Genomic DNA, 10,671 nt, shown 5'->3' with positions numbered 1-10,671 from the left:
CATAGATAAATGCTTTGCTCAGCTATCACAAGGGAAGCTCTTTTCTGCAGCAGATGAGATCACAAAAAGAGACCCACAGCCAGACATGCCACAGAGAATGAGAGACCATGGACAGTCAGCTCTAAATGGGATGTCTCCTTCAAATCCTTCTCTAGAATTGTTAGAGTACCCTGTGGAAGAGTAGGTGAAAAGTTTCTGGAACTCAGAGATAATAGAGGACTCCAAGAAAAGAATTCTAATATTAACATGATTGAAATCAAATGAACTCAAAGGGACTGAAGCACCATGCACAGGATCTGAACAGGGTCTTCCCCATTGGGGTCCAAGAGCTAAAAGACAGGCACACATCCTCTATTCCTAACCAGAGTCTGTCTCCTATTAATAACCACTTCCAAATGAAAACTAAGTTTCATGGAAGATAAACTTCTCTTAGGGTAGGTTGGATGCATAGCATCAGATGGACAACAGAAAATTAACTCAAAGAAAGTTTGGAGTATCTTTGACTCATACTATCATGCCACTCTTCATTTAAAATAATTTTATCCCCTTTGTATAATTTAAATTTAATATTATTTATACATATTATTCATTTCTGTTTTTAATTTACTAGTCATATGTATATTACAGGTTTCCCACTCAGGGTTTGTTTAGCCTTCCTTAATATGTGAGGAAGTGTGTCTGTTTCTTGTACTTTCTCTTTGGCTCTTTTTCTTTTGTTTGATTTTGACAATACTGTTATGTTGGTCTTTTTTTTTCTTATTTTGCTATATTTATTTTACTTTATTATTTTATACTATTATAAATATTTATTGCAAAGAAGCCTGTATATATTTTGTAATTATACACAGAAAGAGAGTAGATCTAGAGAGAAGGTGTCATCAGGAGGAACTGGAAGGAATAAAAGGAAGGGAAACCATAATTAGAGCATATTATGTGAGAAAAAATCAATTTTCGGTAAAACAGAAAACAAAAGAAAGGAAGAAAGAAGTAGAAAAGAAATAACAAAACAAAGAGAAAAGAAAAACAAAAACAAAAGAGAAGGAAGGAAGGAAGGAAGGAAGGAAGGAAGGAAGGAAGGAAGGAAGGGAAGGAACGATGGAAGGAAGGAAGAAGGGAAGAAAGGAAGAAAGAAGAAAGGAGAAAATGTTGCACATGATACTTTCTTTTGTTTATGTATGTTTGTGTTTTGATTGCTGATGAATCATATACATTAATATTCAATGCATACTGTTTCACTTTACAGTCTTCTTTTACTAATAATTAATGTATGGTAATTGAACACATCTGCTCCTTGTATTGAATGCCTGCATGAAGCCAGTCTCCAGATACTCCATTATCTCCAATGACTCTTCCTAAATTTGTTCATCAAATATTATTTACTACTCTGGTTGTTTTTTTCCTTTTGGGATTGGTAGAATAATCTTAAGATATTCAACCATCCCCTTTCTCAACTTCACATCCTGATCCTGCACAAACAGTTCTTCCCAAAGTATCTAGTTATTTACTTCCATGTCTTATGTGTTCTACTGTAATTCCTCCAAGGACCACCAAATGTGGGAGTCCCATTTCATCTTCTTACAACAATATATAGTCCTTGTCAAACAGTAAAGTTAAATTCACACTTGGGAGAAGAATGTGTCAAATATATATGAAGGATAAACATGATTTAGTCATTATTATTTTCCCAAGATCATACATTTTCCAAAGTTTTCATAATTTTATGAGTCTTCATACCTAGATAAATTCCATTGAACCAGTGTGCTACATTTCAATTATCTATTTATCTTGTGCTATACATCTAAATTGACTCCATTTCCTAGATATTGTGACTTGAGCTGCAAAATTCATGGATGTGCTTTTATGTCTGTTGTAGGCTATAGAATCCCTTAGGTATACACACATGAATGGTGTAATCCTCATTTCTCAAGAATCTTGGTAGTTTATGTTAGAGTTATTGAAGCTTTTCAAAACCTCAGAAACAGTTTTTATATAAGACATATGCTCTACCTTGGTTATATGGCCTAAGCAACAAGAACAGTGGTTTCTTTAAGTGGAACTTATACAAATTTCTCTCCTGATCTTGACTGTCTCACAGTTGTGGTCTTTTAAGAAGCATGAAAGATGTACTATGGAAATAATTTGTTTGAACTTTCTAGAAATACTTCTTTGACACTCTTCTCACTCTTGCTGGAAAGGCATGCAAGATTTACTTTTTGGCTTTTATTTGGAAAGTGCTAAAATATTTTGATATCTCAACCTCTGAAATTCTTCTATACTCTGGAAGATTATATACATTTAAAAGAATTTTATTTCTCCTTCTTGAGAAATATGTCTTCATAAAACATCTAGAATTTCTTACTTTTTGTTAATGAAATTTCTATTATGTAATACCACTTTAGTTTTACACATTGTTATGCTTCTTTGAATGTTCAGATGCTTTTAGATGCTTCAACCCATTGTGTAAAATCATCAAGGTATAGATCCCCAGGTGGGGCAGTCTCTGAATGACCTTTTCTTCAGTCTCTGCTCTACACTTCGTCTCTGTATTTCCTACCATAAGAGTTTTGTTCCCTTTTCTAAGAAGTACAAAAGCATTCACACTTTGGTCTTCCTTTTTCTGGAGTTTCATATGGTCTGCGATTTGTATCTTGGGTATTCCAAGTGATTGGACTAATATTCACTTATTAGTGCATACCGATGTGGGACTGGGTAAGGGTATCCTGGGTCATGGTTGAGCAGGTGCCTAGAACCCCGAGATTCTCTGTGGAATTCTGCGTGAGAACCGGCAGGAGTTCGGTCCCTCCCATCATCCAGGATCCTGAAAAGCAGTCACATAGATCTCCATAGAGTCACATAGGCCAGGCTATAGGGCTCAGGCCCTAAAGATTTACATACTAATGAAGGGCAGAGGGCAGAGCAAGTTAAACATTCCTCCCCCAGATCCTCCCCCAATCCTCCCCCTTTCTCCCTCCCTATATAACTCGGGACTGCCCTGAGTTTTGGGGGTTACACCTAGATCCAGCTATTATCCGCCAAGACAATAAACCTTTTTGGAACCAAGGACTTCCTCGTGTTATTGAGGCCTGCCGCCACCAAGGCCCCCAGACCACTGGAACCATAGGACTCCCTCCCTAATGTGGGACCCACCACAGCGGCGGAAGCCCCTTCAGGGCTTGCGCCACCTTGGCGGCCTTCTTAAATTTTCCCCACATACCATGTGTGTTCTTTTGTTGTTGGATTACCTCACTCCGGAATTTAGGATGATATTTTCTAGTTTTATTCATTTGCCTAAGAATTTCATGAAGTCATTGTTTATTATAGCTGGGGAGTACTCCATTGTCTAAATGTACCACATTTTCTGTATCTATTCATCTGTTGAAGGACATCTAGATTCTTTCCAGCTTCTGGCTATTATAAATAAAGCTGCTATTAACATAGTGGAGCAGGTGTCCTTGTTATATGTTTGAGCATCTTTTGGATATGTGTCCAGGAGTGGTATAGCTGGGTATATACCGGGAAATACTATGCCCAATTTTCTGAGGAATCACAAGACTGATTTTCAGAGTTATTTTACCATTTGGAATCCCACCAACAAGGGAGGAGTGTTCCTCTTTCTCCAGATCCTATTCACCATCTGCTGTCACCTGAACTTTTGATCTTAGCCATGATGACTTGTGTGCAGTGGAGTCTCAGGGTTGTTTTGATTTGCATTTCCCTGATGACTGAGGGTGTTGAACACTTCTTTAGGTGCTTCTCAGCCTTTCGATATTCCTCAGTTAAGAATTCCTTTTCTAGCTTTGTACCATATTATTTAGTAGGGTTATTTGATTCACTGGAGTCAAACTTTTGGAATTCTTTGTATATATTGGATATTAACCCTGTATCAGATGTAGTATCGGTAAAGATCTTTACCCAAGCTAGTGGTTGCTGTTTTGTCATATTGACAGTGTTTTGTTTTTTGTTTTTTTGGGGTTTTTTTGGTTTTTTTTTTGGTTTTTTGTTTTTTTTTGCCTTACAGAAGCTTTGCAATTTTATGAGGTCTCATTCATCAGTTCTTGATCTTAGTGCACAAGCCATTGGTGTTCTGTTCAGGACCTTTTCTCCTGTACCTATGAGTTCAAGGCTCTTCTTCACTTTCTCTTCTACTAGCTTTAGTGTGTCTTTTTTTATGTGGAGGTTCTTGATCCACTTTGACTTGAGCTATTTTCAAGAAGATAAGAATGGTTCAATTTCGGGGCTGGAGAGATGGCTCAGCGGTTAAGAGTACTGACTACTCTTTCAGAGGTCCGGAGTTCAAATCCCAGCAACCACATGGTGGCTCACAACCTCCCATAATGAGATTGGATGCCGTATTCTGGTGTGTCTGAAGACAGTGACAGTGTACTCATAAATAAAATAAATAAATAAATAAAAAAAAAGAATGGTTCAATTTCAAAAGTAGCAATGCAACAATATATAACATATGATTCCCTTTTTATTAAATCAAATTGTAATTTTTACTTATTCATACAGAGGTTATAAACACAAAAAGGCAGGATGTGTGGAAGGGGATGACACTGGAGCATAGACGTTTGGGGGGGGGTAGAAATATCTTTCAGAACAGGTTATCATCTGGGTGAAGGTTCAGGGGTTCAGGGGACAGGTCACTATGACTCTGCCTATCATTCACTTGTCCTGACCTAAGTTGGTACCATGCAATAAGGCTACCTATTTACAAGGTCTATGACTACTCAGGCTGGTAAATTTCCACAAAAGCTGCCTGTTTACAATAGCTTATAGCCATCTGATTCATTGTTTTTTCCACAGAGACACAAGACTTTGTGTTAGCATGCATGTATGTGAGGTCTATTGCTAATTTTAGGCCTATAGTTGATTTTAGGACTTCAGTCTATAAGCAGGGCTGCCCCTGACATCTCCTCCATTCTCCAAGTATAGAAGGGCCTTGGCAATACTAATCTTGCAAAGGCAGGGATAGAGGCCTGATCTCCAGTAATTTAAGGGGACCTTGTAATGGATCCAGTCCTCTTGTCATTGTCCAGTGAGGCATGAGGGCCATACACATTCCAATGTCTTTTTCTGGAAAGGGGATACTTTTGACATCAACCCCTGTGCTTGTACTTCAGAGAACCCAGAGAGGTATTTTTAACTTTTATTTATAGTCCCTTGCAGTGCTTAGCCTCGCAGCCTAAGCAAGAATTCAGATCACCAGTCAGAAGGGGTTCTGGGTGGCCCCTCTCTGCTTGGTCTAGGGGCCGAAGTCCCCTCTTTTAGGTTGGGTGGAGATGGATTTTGAGAATACCCTGGATAGAGTAACAACCTCATCTTGAGTCTCGTGGTCCTCCATAGCTAATTTATGATAATGTATCTGAATAGGTATTGCTACCAAATTATCTATCTGTTTTTCCACAAAGTTAGATAGCCTATTTAAGGCCCAGGGACCAAAAGAAATAAGCAAAAATAACTCAAATAATGGTCCCAAAAATGGGAGAAAGTAGAGTTTACAACCATGGAGAGGTTGAAAACAAATTCTTGTACCAGCACTTATGTTTCTCTTTTTCGGTATTTTCTCAGGGCCTTCTCTAACCTTTTTCATGCTCTCTTTAACCATGCCTGTCTTGTCTATGTAAAAGCAACATTCTTCTTTAAAGGCTGTATACAGTCAAAAGCTGTACACAGTCTTTTCTTTTGTAAAAGAATAAATCAAGTCCAATAAAGTCCTTTGTGATTTTTGGAGATCACTTCAGACAGCAAAATGAGGGATTTCTTCAGATTAGTGATGTCAGTCTCTAGTTGTTTGATGTCCTTGTCAATGGCCCATCGAAGGTCTGAGTAGTATAAGTCTGGAGGCCAGCATCAGGATTAGAACTTCTAACAGCAGACATCAAGGGTAATTTATTTTTACCTGAAGATATGTAGATAAAGCTAAATTAAAATTCATGTAACTAAATCCATTCTAAAGCAGATATAAAAACTTTAATACAAATTTATTCTTCAAAAAAGGTTCAATTTGTATTCCTATGCATGCTGACAACTAGTTGAACCACCAGCATTTTTAACAAATGAATTTTTCCACTGAATTTTTAAAATTGGATATGATATTTACATTTCAGACGTTATCCCCTTACCCCATTTACCACCCCCTCACCCAGGAACCCCGTATCTCATCCCCCCTTCTGCTTCTATGAGGTTGTGCCCACACCTAATCCCCACTCCCACCTCCTTACCCTCGAATTTCCCCACACTCGATGTCCAGCCTTCATGGGACCAAGGATCTCCTATCCCAAGTATATCCAACAAAGCCATCTTCCCCTACAGATACAGCTGGAGTCATGAGTCCCTCCCTATGTGCTCCCAGACTGGTGGTTTAGACCCTGGAGAGCTGCAATCACCAAAGGTAAATGCTGATGTGGATGTCAGGAAGTGCATGGTGACAAGAGCCTGATATAGCTGTTTCCTTAGAGGTCTACCAGAGTCTGATATATTCAGAGGTAGATGCTCACAGCTAACCATTGATCTGACAAAGGGGTTCCCAATGGAGGAGTTAGAGAGAAGAATGAAAGAGCTAAAAGGGTTTGTGGCCCCATGAGGAGATCTACAATACCACTGGATGGTTTTAACTCCTTTGTCAAAGATCAAGGGCCCATAGGTAGGAGTGAGTGCGTTGGCATATGAACATTCTCATAGAAGCAGGGGGAGGGAGGGAATTCCAGTGGGGGGAATTGGGAAAAGGGGTAACATTTGAAATGTAAATAAAGAAAATATCTAAGGGAAAAAAAGAAAAAAAAAAAGAAACATCAAGGAAAAAAAACATAAGCCTGGGATAAAACCATGGATAAGAGATGATCTTCATTTTAAACTACTAAATGTATCCCTTAGAATATGTTAATTATGTAACTATGTAAGTAGAAGCCAAATCATTTTTTTTGAACATGAAATGCTTTTTATAGCATGTTTTACAAGGGGAGGGGGTAAGAGGGGTCAGGTGGTGGAAAAGTAAAGAATCTTCTTGGCCTGTGCCTTGAAACATGTCATGGTCTATACAGTACACTGCCTTGAATTATGATCTATCTGCTATTCTTCAGAAGATATGGTACACTGCTTGAGTTATGGTCTCCCTGCTATTCTTCTCAACCTTACTTCAGGTAATCAGCAAAGGGATAATTATTCTAAGAAGGCATTGGAGCCTGCTCTTCTGACAAAGTTTTATTACAAATTGTATGAAGTCAGTATAATTTGCATAAGTACTTCTTCCTTTCACTGTTCCTGCCCCTTAGAGTCTTATAAGAAGTTCTTTCTCAGAGCTATATCATGATCCACACAAACTCAAGGAAAGTTTGAAGATGGTGTCCATAGCGCAGTTCCTTGGACTTCTGCTATTCTGGATTTCAGGTATTACTGCTTGGACATGGCAATAAAGTGGAAATACTATTTAAATATGAAATTTTCCTGCTTTATTCAGAAGCCAGCACCACATAGGACTTGACTTGCTGTTTAGATAAATTGATACAATGAAAACCTTTTATTTTTCTAAGTAGCATAGGAGTAACTTTCATATTTAATGTTGTGTCCTACTAATATTTTTCTCTATTTTCCAGCCTCCAGAGGTGACATTGTAATGACTCAGTCTCCAGCCACCCTCTCTGTGAATCCAGGAGAGAGTGTCAGTCTCTCCTGCAGGGCCAGCCAGAGTATTGGCACAAACATACACTGGTATCAGCAAAAATCACATGAGTCTCCAAGGCTTCTCATCAAGTATGCTTCACAGACCATCTCTGGGATCCCCTCCAGGTTCAGTGGCAGTGGATCTGGGACAGATTTCACTCTCAGAATCAACAGTGTGGATCCAGATGATTTTGGAATGTATTACTGTCAACAAAGTAACAGCTGGCCTCACACAGTGATACAGACCACAACAAAAACCACTAGGAAAGCAGAAGTGTGAGGTTGGGCTTCTTTAGCTGTTTCTGTTATTTCCTCAACCTTCTTCAAAGTGTTTCTCAGATGCAGCCACGTATGAATTTACAGAAATGGATGTGAGCCATTTCTGGATTCTGAAATAACCCAGATGTCCCTCAACAGAGGAATGGTTACAGAAAATGCCATACAATTACACAATGGAGTACTACCCAGCTATAAAAAACAATGGCTTCATGAAATTCTTAGGTAAATAGATGGAACTAGAAAGAATCATCCTGAGTGAGGTAACCAAAAGAACACACATGGTATACACTCACTGATAGGTAGATATTAGCCCCAAAGCTTGAAATACCCAAAATACAATACACAGATCAAATGAAGACCAAAGTGTGAATGCTTCAGTCCTTCTTTGAAGGTGGAACAAAATACTCATGGGAGATAGAGTATGGGCAACACTTGGGAGGAAGAAAGGAGTGTGAGGGAAAAAGAGGTGCAAAATCATATATGAGATGAGACTGGGATGATATACAGAGAGTTTGATCAGAAGTGAGTAGAAATGGTGGATGGAGAATCGGGGTTAGCGACCAGCAATTCCCAAATGCCAGGAAAGCAAGAGGCTTCCAGGACCTAATAGGGATGAGATTAGCTGAAATGGTCAACAAAGAGTGGGAGAACCTTTAGAGACCATATCCAGAGATTAGATAAAGGCATCAGTTGGAGCAGAGACTGAAGGAAAGGCCATCCAGAGACTGCTCCACCTGGGGATTCATCCAATATATGCCAAACTCAGACACTACTGCTGAGGCTAAGAAGTGCATACTGACAGGACCCTGTTATAGCTGTATTCAGAGAGGCTCAACCTGAGCCTGATAAATATAGAGGCAGATACTGACATCCAACCATTGGACTGAGCACAGGGCCCCAATGGAAGAGTTAGAGAAAGGACTGAAGGAGCAGAAGGTGCTTGCAACCGAACAGAAAGAACAACTATATCAACAAACCAGACTCCAGAGCTTCCAGAGATTAAACCACCAACCAAGGAATACACATAGAGGGATCTATGGCTCCAGCTGGATGCATAGCACAGGATTGTATTGTCTGGCATCAATTGGAGGAGAGGCCCTTGGTCCTGTGAGGCTCTATCCCCCAGTGTATGGGAATGGTAGGGCAGTGTGGCAGGGGCAGGTGTGTGGGTGAGCATGCTCATAGAATCAGGGGGAGGGTGGATGGGATGGAGGTTTCCAGAGGGGAAACAGGGAAAGGGGATAACATTTGAAATTTAGATAAAATATCCAATAAAAAGAAAAGAAAGAAAAAAAGTAAACTCTTAAAAATAAGAAAAAGGGCCCTGCCTGGTCCTTTGGGCTGGGGCAGACACAGAATCGGTCTGCTCCTGTCCTGTGGAGATACTGAATTCTGAGTCATCCTAGAAGAGACACTGCACTCAGAGCAGCCGGTAAGAACTCCATCTTACTCCCTAAGTCCCAGAGATACATCTGGGAGCCAGGGAGAGTCGGGACACAGCAGCTACCCAAAACCCGCCCCTCCGGAATTCCACTTCCCTTCTGTCCCTGCCTGGTCCTTTGGGCTGGGGCCGACACAGAATCAGTCTGCTCCTGTCCTGTGGAGATACTGAATCCTGAGTCATCAAGGAGCCACTGCACTCAGAGCAGAAGGATTTCCAGATCCAAGAGGTGGCCTGAGTCCTAGGAGTTCTTCCACCCAGGAGATTAGGAGCATAAGACCACAGAGACATCTGGACACTGAGGAGCTCTGCAACAAGCAAGATAACTGGAAATACAGACTCCAGTCTTACACAGTGAGGGCAGATAACACTAGAGTTAACCAGACGGCGAAAGGCAAGCACAAGAACATAAACAACAGAAACCAAAGCTTCTTGGCATCATCAGTACCCAGTTCTCCCAATATAGCAAGCCCTGGACACCCCATCACACCTGAAAAGCAGGATTCAGAATTAAAACCTCTTCTCATGATCATGATAGAGGATTATAAGAAGGAATTAAGTAACTCCCTTAAAGAAATACAGGAGAGTACAAGTAAACAGATAGAACCCCTTAAAGAGGAATCACAGAAATCCCTTAAAGAGATGCAAGAAAACACAAAGAAGGAATTAAACAAAAACATTCAGGATCTGAAACTGGAAATAGAAACAATAAAGAAAGTTCAAAGGGAGACAACCATGGAGATAGAAAACCTAAGAAAGAGATCAGGAATCATAGATGCAAGCATCACCAACCGAATACAAGAGATAGAAGAGAGAATCACAAGTGCAGAAGATATGGTGGAAAATACTGACACAGTTGTCAAAGAAAATGCAAAATGCAAAAAACTCCTAACTCAAAACATCAAGGAAATCCAGGACACAATGAGAAGACCAAACCTAAGGATAATAGGTGTAGATGAGAATGAAGATTCCCAACTTAAAGGGACAGTAAATATCTTCAACAAAATCATTGAGGAAAATTTCCCTAACCTAAAGAACAAGATGCCCATAAACATACAAGAAGCCTACAGAACACCAAGTAGACTAGACCAGAAAAGAAATATTTCCAGTCACATAATAATCAAAACATCAGAAGGACAAAACAAAGAAAAAATACTAAAAGCACTAAGGGAAAAAGGTTAAGTAACATACAAAGGCAGACCTATAAGAATTACAGCAGACTTCTCACCAGAGACTATAAAAGCCAGAAGAGCCTGGACTGACATCATACAGACCCTAAGAGAACACAA

At 39.7% G+C, this 10,671-nt stretch overlaps 1 gene segment (V, D, J or C); it reads left to right on the top strand.

Annotated features, from left to right (window-relative positions):
- The first annotated feature begins 7,288 nt into the window (after nt 1–7,288).
- Nucleotides 7,289–7,942, top strand: LOC114633273. The segment is given in 2 exon segments: nt 7,289–7,389; nt 7,596–7,942. Coding segments are annotated over 2 exon segments (396 nt in total).
- Nucleotides 7,943–10,671: the final 2,729 nt, after the last annotated feature.

The sequence above is a fragment of the Grammomys surdaster genome, unplaced genomic scaffold (assembly GCF_004785775.1).
Source record: "Grammomys surdaster isolate TR1022 unplaced genomic scaffold, NIH_TR_1.0 573, whole genome shotgun sequence".
Lineage (NCBI taxonomy): Eukaryota > Metazoa > Chordata > Mammalia > Rodentia > Muridae > Grammomys > Grammomys surdaster.
The sequence above is the reverse complement of the archived record's forward strand: the minus strand, read 5'-3'. Positions and strand labels throughout refer to the sequence as shown.